The sequence below is a fragment of the Acanthaster planci genome, linkage group LG17 (genome assembly GCF_054643075.1).
Source record: "Acanthaster planci isolate LZ-2023a linkage group LG17, COTS_SCS, whole genome shotgun sequence".
Classification (NCBI taxonomy): Eukaryota; Metazoa; Echinodermata; class Asteroidea; order Valvatida; family Acanthasteridae; genus Acanthaster; species Acanthaster planci.
In genome coordinates this window covers 5,363,936-5,381,177 of record NC_141793.1, presented here as the reverse complement: position 1 = coordinate 5,381,177, position 17,242 = coordinate 5,363,936, and the positions used below count along the sequence as shown (strand labels likewise).

At 40.5% G+C, this 17,242-nt stretch overlaps 1 protein-coding gene across 4 annotated transcripts in view; it reads right to left on the bottom strand.

Annotated features, from left to right (window-relative positions):
* LOC110990692 (uncharacterized) overlaps positions 1–17,242 on the bottom strand; it is a 110,956-nt gene that overhangs the window by 61,482 nt on the left and 32,232 nt on the right. For all 4 annotated transcript variants that reach the window (XM_087148005.1, XM_087148006.1, XM_087148007.1 and 1 more), the window contains exons 23-30: positions 15,571–15,826; positions 14,059–14,111; positions 10,419–10,454; positions 7,824–8,267; positions 7,113–7,142; positions 6,274–6,479; positions 4,857–4,941; positions 1,814–2,257 (exon numbers count right to left, since the gene is read on the bottom strand). In XM_087148005.1, coding sequence (XP_087004131.1) covers positions 1,814–2,257; positions 4,857–4,941; positions 6,274–6,479; positions 7,113–7,142; positions 7,824–8,267; positions 10,419–10,454; positions 14,059–14,111; positions 15,571–15,826 — 1,554 coding nt within the window. The remainder of the gene's footprint in view (positions 1–1,813; positions 2,258–4,856; positions 4,942–6,273; positions 6,480–7,112; positions 7,143–7,823; positions 8,268–10,418; positions 10,455–14,058; positions 14,112–15,570; positions 15,827–17,242) is intronic.

Genomic DNA, 17,242 nt, shown 5'->3' with positions numbered 1-17,242 from the left:
ATTTGTCCCCTAGAGGTCTTACCTTGTAAAACTTGGTTTAACTTATAGTCTTTGAGTCCTACTTAGTCTTTTGTAAATTGTATTTTCAGTTGTTTTTAGGACTTTGTTTGCTTTAGACTTAGGCTTCAACGTCTGTATAAGGCTGTAATCTTTTATAGCAATCGAGACAGTTAATAAATAAGTTTTCTCTTCTTTTATTTGTGTGCTTACAAGTGTCTTCTTTTATTTTCACATATGCTGTTGCCGGAGGTTTTTCAATGATCAAAGTATACACTCTTCTAAATGCGGTGGGAGAAACATTGTTTTATAGTAATTTAATCTTTTTATAACAATAACCACCTTTTCGCAATGAAACGATGGTTCAATAATAGACTAAATTTTAAGCATTCACATTGAGATCTATAAAGCTATGATTTCAATATAATGTATTTATTTAAAGTTTGTTTTTAGTTTAATCTGAGTCTGAGTCGTTGTTATCGTTGTCAGATCCTCCTAACACTTGCACCGCCGTTTTGTCTGAAACAAATCTTGTACCGCAGGCCATTTTTAACAACGCTTTGTCGACTTTATAACGCTGTCGTCACAAGACAAAGATCCATGTGTACCGTAATATACGTCTTGGATATAGATCAACGAGGCAGCGTGACAACGTTTATCTTGCAATATTAGATTTTTATGTTGGTTAAACAACGAGGTCATGGTTTACAACTTAACATACATGCGTTGTTGTTTTTTTTTTTTTTTTGGTCTGGGTGTGGTCCTTTGACTACAAATTCTTTCTTTTCTAGATCGTCTAAATTGCGACTGGCTTTGTAAGCGTTAATCGTATTTTGTGGAATGACAGACTTTTTGTTTGCGTGCGTGCCGATGTAATTGTAAGCTGCCAAGTTTATATCGTCGAGTATTTCCACCATGGGCTCTTGAAGTTAAGAACAGGTTTGATATCTGTCTAGGTTTATTGCTTCTTTTTTCTTGACGTTAAATTTGTACAGTAGATCTACTTTGTAACTGATCTTTTTGGCATGATAATCAACTGACGCTTTTCTTCATTATCGTGGTAATAAAAATGGGTGAATAACACTGCGTATGTTTGTTGCTCTTTTCAAGATGGCTTCTGCTATCACGAGTCTGTCTGGATCAAAAGGACAGTATACAACGTTTAGGTCTAGATTGTCAGCGTTTATTGCCGTTCTTGATTGTCGGTTATAATATAAGTTTGGTTTGACATGGTTGTTTTTTGGTTTGGCGAGTTTTAAAAAAGTTTTGATAATATATTTAAATTTTTAGGAGAACGAGATGTAGCGAGCGTAGCAAATGGCTCCTCCGTTTCAGGTTTGGAACAGATGATTTTTTTTTCAATTTTAGGGGTCGGGTGGGTACCCAAGGGAGAAAAAAAGGGACTAGAATCGGCCAATTCCTATTACTGCTCCTTATTTCAGATACCGTGCACGATATGGGGCCGATGGGTACCCCCCAACACGTCCAATCCCGATACACACTCTAGACTAGAAGTCTGTAAAGAATTCCTGAGATTCCGATCAAACAATGACCAACACAAAGGCAGGGGGGGCGTTCTCTCTGTCCCATATCTTACATCATATGGGACCAACACAAGACCTCCTGCCTGAATTCAAGCCAAAAGCTATTCAAATGAACCCCAACAAAAGCATTCCATTGTCGTTGTTCACCCTGTTACTTGTGACTGGTCTTGTGAAAGGTCTTGTGCACAGTCTTGTGTCTGGTCTTGTCAAAGGTCTTCAATGGTCACGACACTATTTTCTACAACCAACAGCAGGTTGACTTGTTTACTTACCAACATGCTCACAGCCGTTGAACACAACTTTGAAGCTGTCATTTTGAAGGGGGTTCAGTACGTAGACTTCTATTTCCACAACGTATGGTGTGTCGGGTGGAAGTACAATCCTCTGTCCAGGTACTCCGTCAAATACGTCGTAGCCATTCGATCTCCGTAAGGGTAGCAGCTCCTCCCGGTCACCGGGCTTGACTTTAAACGCAACCTTCACGACTTCGAGGTTGTCGTTACCCATGTAGATGGTGACAGACGTTACTTCAGTTTTTGGAGTAAAAGTAACCGACAGGTGGGACCCTGAATAAGGGTTAGTCTCATTGGGAGGGTTGCTTGGCTTCCAGAAATCGTTTGGACCGATAGAGATGCCATTCTCAGTAGCTCTGCTCAAAGACACCGGATCGTAATGGTCCAGGTTTTCGTTGCACACTCTCTCGGTTGTAGTTGGTACTTTGGTCAAAAAAATAAGAAAAAGAAAACAAATCAATTTTCAGTATAGGCCTAAAGTTATTTAATTCGACATTAAAGTACCGGGCGTAGTTTCTTGGGTCCCAGTTGGAGTAAGAGCTATAGACAAATTTAAGAAAATATGTATTCCATTATTCAAATCTACAAAACGATGACAGTGTTTTGCGCAATGATAGCTTGCAGATCGTCGTATCTGGCGGTGTCTGTGGCCGTTTCCAAATCATTTTCAGAAAAGGTAGAGGCCTAGGTACTGTTCTTTGGATTTGCATCTGACGAACTCTCCCACAGATCGTTTGGTGTCTGCACAATAGTATCCATATCGCATCCTCCAACAGGTGGGACGTAGTGCTTTTGAGGAAGATGCGCCCATGATCTTCCCTACTGTGCTCAGAAAAGAGGTTTCCTCAATGGTTATCCATTACTCCCGTCCACCCTGTTTTTGTAGAGTGGTATGCCAAGGAACTTTTTAATTGCCCCCCCCGCGAAAAGCTTGATACGTTGCTGCCACGTGGTCAAGTCAAATGAGTATGATTGGGTGTAACATGACAGGGCCCCCCGCCCACTACCACAAATCGACCAGTTACGATTGGTCACATACCATATCAACTACCGTTTTTGAACAGTGTAGCTGACAAACAATAATTAATTAATTCTCAAAAAGAATGTCCAAATTTGTAAAAGAAATCGAAAAGGTTAAATTCAGCATACACCGGCAAAGCGTTTCGTACAGTGAACCTTAAAATGATGAAAACAATCAAGCACTCAAAATTGGGTTTATGCCACCCTTCAGTATCTCAAAATCTTGTCCGGGATCAATTGCAGTAAACTTGTGGGGAGAGTGAATCCTTTCCCCGCAATTTCCCCGCAAGTAGCTGTGCATTTATTGAGGGGGAGATCTGGAGGAATTTTGCAATGGTCAGTTTTTTAAGTGGTTTGCGGTTTCCAGAGACTGACCTCAGATCACTCAACACATTTTCTCTGTGGTCATGTGTCACGCGTGGAAGACTGAATCAGATGGTTCTTTGGGAAAAAAATAAAATCTTTGTATAAATATGTACATTTTGCTTCACTTGCTCATTAAATGTACACGTTGTGTTACCTCTGCCCCTTGTAATACCTCCATACCTATTAAGTTTTGAATTCAAAACTAGAAGTATTCACCTTCATATTTTTGAAAGGTTCCCTTGCCAAAATTGTCTGATCATGATTGCGATAACAGATTTTCAGTATTTTACATCAAAAGATATTAACAAAATACAAAGCAGCATTATGCTTAACTTCCCGTACAATATGCAATGAGTTTTTGGCTAATGAAAAAAAAATACAGCAAGATTGTTTGAGATACAGGGTAGTACAGGATCTGTTCTTGTTAATGTCCTTTTGTGCAGTAACATTGCCAGATAAAATACAAATAAAGTTGTATTCGCCTGAAATAAGACCGTAGCTTTCCAGCAACAGAAAACAATCCAAAGAAACTTTGTGTTTTATGAAAGGGACGACGTATATTTTTTTTCCAAATGAGGAATAAAGGAGTGCAGTCCTTTGCCTGTGGCTCTTCTGTTACCAGTTGCCCTTGAGTGGCCTGCTTGCCCAAAACCGCAAGGGGGGTTGGGGTAGGGGGAGAATGTGTATACAAATACTGATAACTTCATTCCAGGAACATTCCTCTGCAATACGTTCAGTTTATCCTCAACTTTCCCCCAGACGAGATTTAGATAAAAAAGGTGGCTCCTTGCAGCATCTCTTTGTTATCAAATTCTGAAGGTGAAAGCATGCCTTGTTATTTCAATTAGGTCTCGTGAAAGTGACGCAGACTCTCTTTTGATCGCTTACGTTTACTGCATGGTCCACATTTAGTCCAGATACCCCAGGCATATAGGTAATTTCAGAAATTTGGGGTCCATTTTTTTTTCGTATTCCTGTCCAATCTGACATGATTTTTAAGTTCAGAACACATTTTCTAATTTCAAAGAGTGATGAAAAATTAATGAAAATTATCTGCCAAACAAAAATATTCGTTTGGAATCAATTCCGGTGATAAGGTCAGATGTAATAGGGACAAAAACATGTAACCCTTTTGGACCCCTACTTTTGGGAATTACCTATAAATAGGTATTGTTATCACTGAAAATGTTAGGGTGTCTTCAGATTTTCCGTTATGGCGACATTCCTATATAGTTTATCTGGCAATGATGGCATCCTACATGTGGGATGTTGACATCTTTTTGAGGTTTCCAAGGAATGATTATATCCTGAGAGTGTTCGATACTTTATCTGGGGGTGTTGGCATGCGGATCAAGTGGCCATTCAGAAATTATAGTGGACATTCCGATGTCTTGACTTCACGATGATGTCATTCAGAGATAATTTATCTGAGGATGTTGGTATCCTACATCAGGGACGTTGTCAGATAGAGATGCTGGCATCTCAATTTCAAGATTTTGTCATCCTGATATTAACACGTGGTCCGTAATGCGTCCTCATCCTGAGATGAAACGCATACACGTGAAGATCTCAGCAAGTTGCATGGCATTTGCATAGCTTCCTAGTAATCAGATTGAGAAAGGCCGATCACACTTACCAGTTGGCAAAGTTGTTGTAATGCAACCTGGGTATACGATGGTGCAGGTATTGTTCGTGCAGCTGCATTTCTTGCAAGTCTTGTGCTTCGAGAAAAGGTAAACCTCACTTTAGACGGTTTCTAAAATCGTTTAAAAACTTTAGAAAGGTAAGATACGACGTCGGTAAAATCACAGAAATAGGACTGATTGCCTCAGTCAATCTGAACACATTTCTGCGCAGACTGCTGTCGTTTTCGAGAACGCTGACATTTTGTTCCTTTTTCTTTTTCACCATGGTCGTGCGACCGTTGTTTGAAAATTCGTTTCTTTTAAAATATTGTATTCGTTAACAGACGCCGATTCTTATTGTGCATTATGTTGTAGGCCTAGGAATCATTATAAACGGGTAATACCTAAAGCAGCAAACACACCGGCAGAAATTCACAAAACGCATTGAAAACTTTAAGAAAAGGAAAATAAGTGTAAGGTACCAAATAGAAGAAAAGTTGGATCGGTTCGAAGTTAGATTTTATCTAAGAAAAGGAATTTTCTTAACGCAAAAATGAATGTTGCAATATCAATATCACCCCCAAAACATAATGGTATGGCCCAAAGTGTAACATCGGTGCCGGTTCCTAGCTCAGTGCAGAGCGATAGGAGATTGGTTAAAGAAGAACTGCGATTTCCAGACCTTAAACCTCTTATATGTTTTCAGATATCATTCCTCTGTATCCATAATGATTTGTTAGTAAACTGAGAATGGATTTTAGATTTTCATTGACTCAGAAACGGATGCAAACATCATGAATCATCAACGGTCATGAAGAATCAACGCGATCGAACATGCACATACTCATCGTGTTGTACCCAAGAGGCGCCAGTGGACCGCAGTTATACCAGGCAAGATATGGGACGGAGGGGTACCCCCACCTCTTACCTGTCCAATCCCTGTACACACTCTTGATTCCAATCAAACAATGACAAACACAAAGGCGGGGGTGGGGTTCTCTCCGTCCCATATCTTGCTTCAAATGACCGCAGTACCTTCACTGCTCAATGATGCCCCCCCCCAAAAAAAAATCAATGGTTCTATAAAGGCTCAAAGAGGGAAAGTAGGGGAGAGAAAGGTTTTTCTCAAAGCAGCTCGAACATTAAACAAGTCAGTGCAGTGAAGACTGCAATAAATCTTGTACTTCTTAATTGGGCCAATCTTGTACAATCGCGGTAAAATCTACAGTGTATCCACCTCCTATCAAGCGCTCAAGGCGGACTGTTTATGTTCTCCGTGATATACAGGACTTGTGTCGTTTCAAATAATGTAGTGAAAAGACTAGAGGGTGTCCACTTGCCTTTCGTCAGATTGTTTTATGTATACGAAACGGTGTTTGAATATTTAAAACGCAAATTAACGGAAACCCCTCTCAGATGGCATTTTACCTGTACCCTCTCCATAACCTTTCCGTTCGGGCACGAGCAATCATCTCTACATCTCGAGCTCTTCATGCCTGAGGCCTCTTGACACGCGCAACAATAGTCTCTACCAGTAGTGAAATCATAAAGCACTCTAGAGTAGCAGTAGCCGCTGCACTTAAACCTGACGCACGGATTGTCACAAGGGGTACGTCGCATTCCAGGAGGGCACGCTGTGTTCAAGTGAAACAAAACAGGCTTATCAACTCTTATTAATAATAAAGATCAAAGGGAAAAACGAAATGGCTTTATACAGTATTTATGAGGGTTATCTAGACAGTTAACTTCAACTGCAGTTCTCAGTGATGGATGAAAAGTGGAAAGGGTTTTTTGACTCTCTATCCCAAAGTTTAATTTGGGATTTTAATAACATATATCTTTCAAACATTGCTAAACAATACTCCAACGCTAACTTTCCGTACTATACTTCCTCCCCTAATTGGAACAAATCACCCTTTTTTAGACTGAAATTTCGGAAGTAGAGACTTTGTGCAAATATGCAGCGCAATCAGAGCTCTGACGAAAATTCTATTGCCATCAGAAAGAGGTATTTTGTAGAAGGTAGACAGAATATTGTAAAAGGTTTGCAGACACAAATCGTGTCAAAAATCAGTTGCTTGTTTAGATCTTTACAAATTATGATAAGTTAAATTTGGTAAAGACAAAGGAGAGTTTAATAGGAAAGCCAAAACGAGGGGAAGGTGATTATTCACTTTACCTACAATTATGCGACTGTCATTGTCTGTTTTCAGACGTTCAAATATTTATTTATCAACATATTAATGCCAAGAAAAAATGTTACTCACCGGGAGGAGGTATGGGTGGTGTTGGCAAAGCTGGGAAAGATACAAAGTATTCGATAACATTGATTAACTCAGATGTGCAAGCGACCAACATGCGCTTTCACATTAATATGGGTCAGCTTGGCATTTTGCAGGGATTTCTGCAAGCAGGTGTAAGAAGAGAGGGGAAAATCATATTTGTTCCGAAAATTATTGCATGTGACAACAAAAGCCCTGTGAATAACATCAAACTAAAATCGTGTGAAATACCAGCCTCAACAGTGGTTCGGGAGAAGGGTTACGGGGTTGAAACTATCATCCTTTGTTCATTTCATCGTCAGTATGTGAGTTAAATTCGGGATGGGAAAATTGACTCGAATTCTTCAATATCAGCAGCGTATCAAGCTTTTGGTGCCAGGGCAAATCCAAAAGCGAATGTGGCGTAAGGTTCATTCATCATGTTGTTAGCTAGAAAAAATATCAAAAACATTGCTCACGGTCACGACATCCTTGCTTTTATTTGCCGGTGCTGTTTTATTTGGGTTTTGGTGCTAATATAAATATAATAAATAAATATACCGATTACTTTCTTTCCTGGCACCTATGAAGTAGTCTGTGAAAAAATCTGCCCCCCCACTGATACGCTACTGATCAATATCATTTGAATCATTTTGAAAACAAAATTACTGTGTTAAAAGTGAAATCGTTTTTTAAAAGAGGTAAATGAAAACTTACGGGTGGATTCACAGCCGTAGAATGTTATCTTTAACTTGGAGCCGTCCCTGGAATCTATAACATGGTGATACACCTTGGCGTTTTGCACATAGTCTAGTGTTTGAAATAACTTCACCTTTCCTGATTCTCCTTGAAGTGTTTGACTATAGTCAAAATTGCTTCCATCCTTCCGGTACCTGAAGACAACTGTCACGTTGACTGCTATCCCGTCACCTGCACTGGCGTTCACTTGAACATGGGTCAGTTTGGCATTTGGTGCGAACTCTACAAGCAGGTATGATGTGCCTTCAGGCGAAGATACTGATGACGGTGGACTCGAGGGAGTCCACCAGTCAACGGGATCAATTGGTTGGCTACGATTCCCGGACACAAAGCGGGTGACATTAATGACGCTGAACTCAGAATCAAGATCGTCGTCACACTCCTTGTACGGGGTTGTTAATTCTGGAAATCAAAAAGAATGAGTTACCAGTTACACAGCTATGTTAGTCTTTATCCACCACATGAGCACCTTTCTGCTCCTCCTTTTTTGTCATTTAGGTATCTGTGCCCGAAACCTCTTTAGACATTCACGTCATGATTACCTCTCCTCTGTTTTTTTTTCTCAGTGTGCTCGGAGGAATTTTGGAACCAGTCTGATTTTAAAGTATGCGACTACATACCGTGCACGACATGGAGCCGATGGGTCCCCCCACATGTCCAATCCCTATACAAACTCTAGACTATTGTTACCTAACACATCCCCCTAGATGTCTGAAAATAACTCCTGAGATTCCGATCTCCGGGTATCCAACATCCTTCATCCGGCAGTCATCAAGACCCACTTCCAGCACCGAAGTGGAGCGATCGGAGTACAAGGCTTTCACCGTTCTTCCCTTTGTGGACGATATCTCCGGACGGCTGAAGAGGATCCTGGAGGACCACGGCGTCTGCACCGTGTTCCGATCATCCACCACCTTGAGGAACCAACTCTTGCGTCCTAAGGATCCAATCCCACCCGGAAGACGCAGAGGAGTGGCTACAGGATACCATGCGGTGACTGTGACAAGGTATACATCGGCGAAACTGGCAGACCAATCGGCGAGAGAATCAAGGAGCACCAGCGCGACATGAGACTCTCCCGTGTGGAGTCGTCAGCGGTAGCCGAGCACACCTGGGGAGCTGGTCACCACCCCAATTGGGACAACGTGCAGTGCGTGGACCAAGACCAGCATTGGTACACAAGACGGGTCAAGGATGCCATCCACATCCGCCTGAATGGACACAACATCAACAGGGACAGCGGCATCGACATCCCTAGGTTCTGGCTCCCCACCATCCGCCAACACAACCACCGGAGCACCGGAGTGCAACGGAGCCACACCGAGGACACGCGTCCTTACGCCCACGGGTGGCACGCGGCGGACGCGGTCCAGCGGACTCTGCAACATCCAGACTTCAGCTGCCTGATAAAGGCTAGCAGCACCATCAGCCGAAACGTCGCTACCAGCAACACGACACCGCGAGTCATAGATTATCTTTTTCCTACGTTACAATTAATCACCAAAGTTAGGTTATGAAATGAAGGGTCTTCTTTGCAGTAAAACTTGGAAATACAACACACACCCCTTTGACATGGCGAAAGAAAAAGACTGAAAATGAGATAACCTGAGGACATCTTGAGGCTCATATTTTGGAGACCTCCATTACTGCTATGCTTTCAGAAAAGCGGGAAGTTCCTTTTACCCGGGGAAAAGCTTGCCAACTATAGCAAAATACATCTCTTTAGCTTGGAAGCATTAGCATCCAATTAAATGATTTCGATTTAATCTTTCGAAGGCAGATAAAATGTCACGTAAGTAAAACGAGTTTCATGTTAGTTTGAAATTTTTTTTTGCTTTAGATAAGAAAATTAATTCAGACAAATTCTGATGAATATAGAACTGTGGTTGTAGTGGCCATTGTGTACGAGAAAACTGTCATGAACATAGATTGAATGGCATATGAAAATGAATTAAATGGCATTGACGTCTGAATGTCCTAAAGGACTCTATGCCCGGAACCTCCTTACCACTAATTCATTCTCATAAAAGATGCATGTCCTCTGTTTTTCTTACTGCGCTCTCTTTATGCTCAGAGGATTTTCAAAAGCAGCCTGATTATAAGTATGCGACCGCATGAACAAAATATTCAGCATATCGGTGACGTGTCAGGGGTGGTTAACTTTAGGCCAAACTGAAGGATATTATCTGAAACTCAACATCTGGTCAGATTATTTTAAATGATGAACCATGACTTTTCTACGGACGGTATAGTTTGGAGTGACGCAAGCATGTTTTTTAAACTTGCACCACTTCATTTGTCGAAATTTAAAATGTTTCCCGTCCTCCCCATAAAAACTATATTTGTTTATTCATAGTTGTTCCCAATGAAATAACAGTTATACTTTATCCATACACATATCTTTAAATACTGCCAGACATTCCATTCCATTTTCAGCTCACAATAGAAATTAAGGAGGTCAGAAATTTCATTTATTTGTACATGGCTGAAATTAAACGATGCAAGGCCGGTTTTTTCGTCCAAATGAATGGAAATATCCTCTTTCAAACTGACCTGACGTAGTCACAGATGACGTGGATGTAGTAGTTCCTGAAAAAAAGAAAAACGTATATCTTCATTAGGTGCAAAGTGCGTATTCCAACAAGCCAGCAAAGACCGTAGACATTTCTGGTCTTGTTCCAAGGAACCGTAGTACATATATTCCTACATTGGAAAACTAGCCCTTAATGTGTTTCGTCCCGTGGGATCAGTCAACAGAAAAAACTGCAGTGCTATCAAAAATTCCTTGTTTGATACAGGGAAAACTAAGAGAATATATATATTTAAATATATATACCACAGTATGAAAGATATTTTGAATCTCAACCCAAGACGTCATGCGCTCTCCTTAATTCCTAATGAACTTTTAAACGAGTACGAACCAAACCTTTGTAACGTTGAAATAAATGCCGGGACAAACACGAGTCTATGTTTTCTGTTTCTCCAGTTTTCCATTCTATGGACGTGGAAAAAACCTGATTTAAAGTCACGCGGCCTCGCCGATAAACCATACAAAAATGTGGAAGATAATCCCAATCCAGAAAAGAGCGAATTTCTGCTTGCACCATTTCATTGAAAAGTATTTCTGCTCGACTTGATTTCCTCATTAGAAATAAAAGATATCACTCTCTGCATATGCCATCAAATGAACAGAAGAAAAGAAGAGCTCTTCTCAGAGTTAAGTGTTTGCGAGCGCTGATATGAGCATAAGAGCATTAAATAAAAGCGTTTTGGAGCCAAATTTGAGACACCGGGTCAAGGTTTGTGCAATTATTATTTCTTTCCTCCAAAATCTTACCAATATTTACTGCTTCTTTTTTTCAGACAAATTAGAAGGGCCATATGCCATGCCGAAAGAGTTCTTTGTAAAAGGAAATCTCATTTATAATTGACTATTTCAAACATAATTGTGTAATTTTAGATGTTGAACAAAACTAAATGTGCGTCCATCATCCTAAAATTAAACAGAAATGTTTTTTCTACGAATGTTATGTCACTGTAAGCATAAGAAAACGTTCCAACAATCAATTTTTATCTGAAGGGCATTTTTAAAAATTTAGTTTGTCCGAGTATGTCAGATGAACTCTCTACTTAAAGAAAATATGATATCCTTTGAAACCACTGTAGCTAACTAGGTCATGCCCTTTATGAAGACCATAATTTGCTTTTCTGTATAATGCACAATTTTGAATCGTGGAAAATGTAAATTCTACACCGTGAAACTGCTATTAATTACAATTTTTTCCTAACTCTTTTAGAAACTCGCCTATATATCTCTTGTCAAAACGAAGAGACAATTCATGAATTGGCTGTGCGCACTCTTGAACCGTGGAAATACCCTGACCCTCCACCCCAGCCCTTTATAAGGTATGGCTTGATTACGTTCCCGAAAACGAATATTATTCAGTACTCTCCCAGTTTTTGTAAACGCTTTGTTAATAGTCATTTTTCGCAGACAACTTGTCAAGTAACCCGGTGCAACCCATCCAATGAACTTTAGAGCACGCACACCATTTATTTTCAAAAAGCGTTTTGAAGGCAATTGAAATTTAATGCTAAAAAGGGAATTTCCATCGAGTGTAGTGCTATTTTTTAATTTCATGTATTCACATGTTGCAGTCACAATTGGTGTTGTGGTGGTCATTGTTCAAGAGAGAAGCAATACAAAAGAAGCTAAATGTTATCGTTTATTTATGGAATTTTCAGCTACTGAGGCTTTTTTCGCCAATAACTATACGTTTATTCATAACCTTTATTGATCAGCATCACATAACGGAGTTACGAAAAAGGGCCAGTTTTAGAGGCCGGAGGAAACCAGAGTACCCCGAAAAAACCTACGAAAGCGAGTATGGACGGGAAACCAGATGTTTTTAAAGCCTGGGCCAAGAAAGGACTCAAACCCGGGCCCCGTTGGTGGAAAGAGAGGAAAGAACCGCTACGTTAACATGCTAACCTACTCCCCCTAAGCTACATGTTTACAACATTGTACGTAAATTGCGTCATAACCCCGTACTTAAACAGCAATAGACCTTTTAACTAACGAATTAATAATTCTGTTTGCATGCGCACAAATGGCCATGGAGGCAGAAAGCACAACTTGAGCCATCGCTCAAATTAAATGATGCACCATTTATTCTTCCAAATGAAAGGACACTATTTTCTTTGTTCGTAAGTCCAAAATGACTGACCTGACGTAGTCACCGTTGGCGTAGATGTAGTAGGCCTATTTTCTGGAAGAATGTATATCTTCATTTTGAGCAAAAGACATATTGGAACAAACCACCAAATACTGTAGAAAAATCTGGTCCAGTTCCAGGGAACTGTAATATATATGCCTACATTGGTCAACCAGTCCTTAACCCTAACAGCCCTGAATCCTCCAATTTTAATATAATTGTGTGCACACCCTAGGGAGTTAGGGTTAATGTGTTTTATTCCATTGGGTGACCAAAACGTCCTTGTTCGATACAGGGAATACTAAGAAAAGTTAAACCACAACGTGAACGACATTTCCATTCCCAATCCAGGACGTCATGCGCTCCCCTTATTAATTCCCAACGAGCTTTTAACTGTCATAAGCTGATATGTTATCGTCAATAGACTTTCTAACTAGGCCTACGGAATAAATAATTATGCTTGCATGCGCACAACTGGCCATGCCGGCAAAAGGCGTCAGCGGCTCAATGTAGGCCAACAGAGGCACAAATTACCTAATCATTTTATCTCAGATTCTCTCATTTTTTCTTCAATATACCCTTCAATGGCGCCAATAATATTTCTGACTTTGAAGAAATTTACTTTCGCCTTGAAATTAAGAGGTCTGCTTTGCGAGTGTAATAAATGATTCTGATTAACATAGTTGACACTTTGCGCATGTGCAAAGACCAGCCTCATTTCGAAATCGCAGCTTCGTCATAACGTAAACTTCTATGCAGACAACAAACCGCTTGTAGGTGTTCGAAAATAATAAAATTCCTTTTCCTATTGAACAATAGTGGAAAGTTACATGTTGCTCTGGCAAGGCATTACTTTTTATAGATTAAAACGATTAAAACCTAAAAATCAGAAAGTAAAAACCATTCAGACCAAAAACCAGAAGGCTGGCATTTTGAAAACCACACTGGCCCGCGATTCAACTCGTTCAAACATTGTGTATGAATGTGCATGTGCAAGGGAGCCTTCTGATTTCAGTCGATCTCATGCTTTTTGGAAGAAAGACATTTTTGAAGTCAATATTTTGCATGTATGCCAAAATCCCTCTTTATACCAGGAAGTTATAGTCATACTGATTTTAGAGGGTTTTCTGAGAAAAATCAAACATTAAGATCCTTCGACAGATTGATGTTGACTTTTTTACCTTGTATATAGGATTGTTGCTCGCGATGGTCATAGATAGAAATACCTTCATAGTTATGAATACACCTGAGAAAATGTCCGTAGCCATAACTTCAGAGGACAAGGTGTGAACCGAATTAGTGTCCAGCTGAAGCTAAGAACCAGTTTGCCATCTCATGACTTTTTGGAGTTAAAACACCAAGGTCACACTTTTGCAACACTACTTCAAATAACAATGTTCTCTTTCATTATAAAAACTATAAAAATAAATAGCCACAACAACTGGAAACAACTTGAGCAAGGGCGACAGGAACAGTACCTGGTGTACATGAAGGACTATGCTCGCAGTCCCATTTGCCGTCGTTGCATATGCTAGGAAAAGTAAAGCAAAAGCAAAATAAAAGTCGATTGTGCAGTTATTAACATACAATGGGGTGCATTGATTTATGAAAAATAGGGTCTTCCCAGCCATCCTAAACAAGGCAAATATACTTTCCGTATAACCAACCTGAGGCAACTGGACTCGCTTTTAGTTTGAGTGGAAAGACCTGCTTTTTTTATTAGCAGATGATTTTACGTCAATTTCACCCGAAGTGTGTACTTCAAGAGCATGGTCCGCTGGATGTTGTTTGACCAACACACGTAAAGTAAAGGGAAGCCAATGGGTTTAACTTCGCTGAGACTATCTGCTCCGAGTTATAACAACCTAGGGCATGTTTCTACATGAAAAAGACGTTCCTACGGTAGGAACTATCTGAGTGAACGTGCAGGTTAATGCGCGATCGTCGCTGAGCGCGCGATGTACGCACAACCATTGTATATGTTTGAATGTTCTGTCTTCGCTGTTACGTCGGGTTCGGTCACGAACTCGGTTGAAAACTTTCCACCAGCCTTGTTCCTCCTTTGTTGGTAAGGGTGCTCTTCAACTCATGGCGGATAACTACCACCTTAGCGATACCCAATTTCAGCTTCCCCTGCTCGAAAAATCCTTTATATCTGCAGGGACTATACGCCAATACCTACGAATAATTTGAGACTGCAATTTCAAAGAAGTGTATGTCACCTTCGTTGCCTCTCCCAGCTTACACCGCTAGGTCTCATATATCACTGTTAGTTATATCATTTTGCTTTGGATTTCAACAGAAATTTCTCTTTCTTTTAATGCTTGTTATTACGAGGACTTCGTGTATAGAGATATTTCGTGGACACTTCAATACTGCTCAAAGTGGGATTTGTATTTTGTTTCATTAAAAACCAGTGCATTTTGGGCTATATTTAGTGTGCTGTTATCAGTGACGTACCGTAGCCGGGGGGGGGGGCTAAGGGGCACGTGCCCCCCATTCGGGGTGCCCCATAAAATAAACGGATGAATGTATATTGAACAAGGCTAACAAAAACCTCTCCCCAAAAAACAACAACAACACCGAAAGCTGGTGCCCCCCATAAGATGCTGGTGCCCCCTTTGTGCCCCGCACTAGTAAAATCCTAGCTACGCCACTGGCTGTCGTAAACTCCCTCCTCATCTATTCAACTTGGATACAGAAAATGCGTGGTTTCATTTAAACTCGGACAAAACACTTGGGAAATTCATTGATTAAATGCGTGTGTGTAATCACGGGCTAATTCTCTCTTCTTTTTTTTTTACATTAGCTAGCCAATTTCCTTTTCACGTATACCAAAAAAAAGGGAAGATTTTTGTTTTTTGGGTGTGGAGTAAACATCTCAAGGGGAGAAGCTCCCCATCAGAATGGAGGGTGGATACATCTTGCCACCTCAAAATCCCTGGGATAAGGGCACAGCTGAGCAAAAGATGTCCTATGCCAGTACTTACCAAGACTGGCATTCATCAACGAAAGTGTGTCTCGATTGTACCTCCCTGCCATCCACTATACAAGGGCATTTAGGTACGCAGGTGTTTCTCAATCTCTTGGTACCGTTCGGGCAATGGCAGCCCTCGTAGCATCCCTTCATCTCGTAGTTCCCTTTATTTATCCATAGCTTCTTTCCCATCTTTAACTCTTCCAATACGCAGGAGCTCTCGGGCGTACTCTTGCAAGCGTACTCCATAGGAGGCTTACACAGAATCGCTGTGGGGAGTACAGGAAAGAAAAAGGGGCACGCGTAAATATAGCCTTGAACTTCAGGTGACCGTAGCAAAACCATATACTTGATTGAGTCCAAACTTCACATTTATAATGTTAAAGAATATCTTAACTTGGTTCGCTTGTCATCGTAACTATTTTTGCCATGAACAGATCTATTCACCCAGGACGATATAATGGCTGGTGGTGGATTTTTGATTGCTATGTGCTTATTGAGGGCGTTGCCAGATGTTTTTAAGTCCGTGGATAAACGTAATATACAAAAATTGAGAACTAAAGGGGGAGCAACACTTACAACGCAAAAAGACTGATGTAGGCTATAGTTTCGTTTATACACGAATGTCATGTCTATTCAAGCCCAACTGACTGTGCAGCCACTTTTTGCGCGTGCGCATTATTGACGTTAAGACCGTCTGCCTGCAGAATTATTCCAGCAAACGATGCACATCGTAATTACAAATGTGTACGATTTGTTCGTCTATTTCCCCTTAAAGACTCAAAATGCTTGGGCGTAGATCCCGGGGGAAGGGGTCACTGAATCATCTCCCATTTGTTAGCGGTGGGAAAAACCTAAAGCGGCTTGTGTAGACATTTTCAGATTTCCCAACAACCCAAATGTATTCAATAGCGTTTGAAAAGGAAAAACAATTTTTAAGTCATAAATACGCCGTTCAGCTGTTAACGTTACAGATGTACATCTGTTCCATGAACATCGCCCCTACATAGAGTCCTATGGTGCCATCATCCCCCCTTTTTCAAATGTACATGGCTAAGCAAGTCATATCCCCCCACAATGCCCCATTCCATGTCTCCCAGTTTCCAGCACAAATTTATGCCACTGCAAAATGTAAACAAATTTGCAACAATCAAATGGTAATAAGAAAACAAACTAAAATAACAACATCAAAACTCTCGAGAGAAGAAAACATTTTTTAAAAAATGCGTCACTATAAAGAACCCGCTAAGTGCATGTTCCTGAATTGTGCGTTAGGGTCTATATTGCCACCAAAATTCACGGCTGCACATGTGGGGCCAAGCTTTCCAAAATCAAATCAATTTTGCAATTTAAAATATTAACGATAGAGAACAATATTTTTACAATTGAAAGTTTATTTTCAATCTGATACTATATAAGATAAATCTATGGTCGGAAAACCTTAAATCATGCAAGCCGGCACGACAGATTTGAAGTCTCTCGTCACGATACCAGCCCTTAGTGATTGTTCCCTTCCGTACATTACGGTTTCCAATGAGACAGCCCGGTATTTTCAAAGCGACAAGGTCACTCGGGAGTAAAGCATTACATCCTTATCATTTACAAGTGAAGGGACGTTTTATAGGAAGGCACGAAATGGGACACAGGGGTACCCCCCCACAAGTCCAATTCCTATACACGCTCCA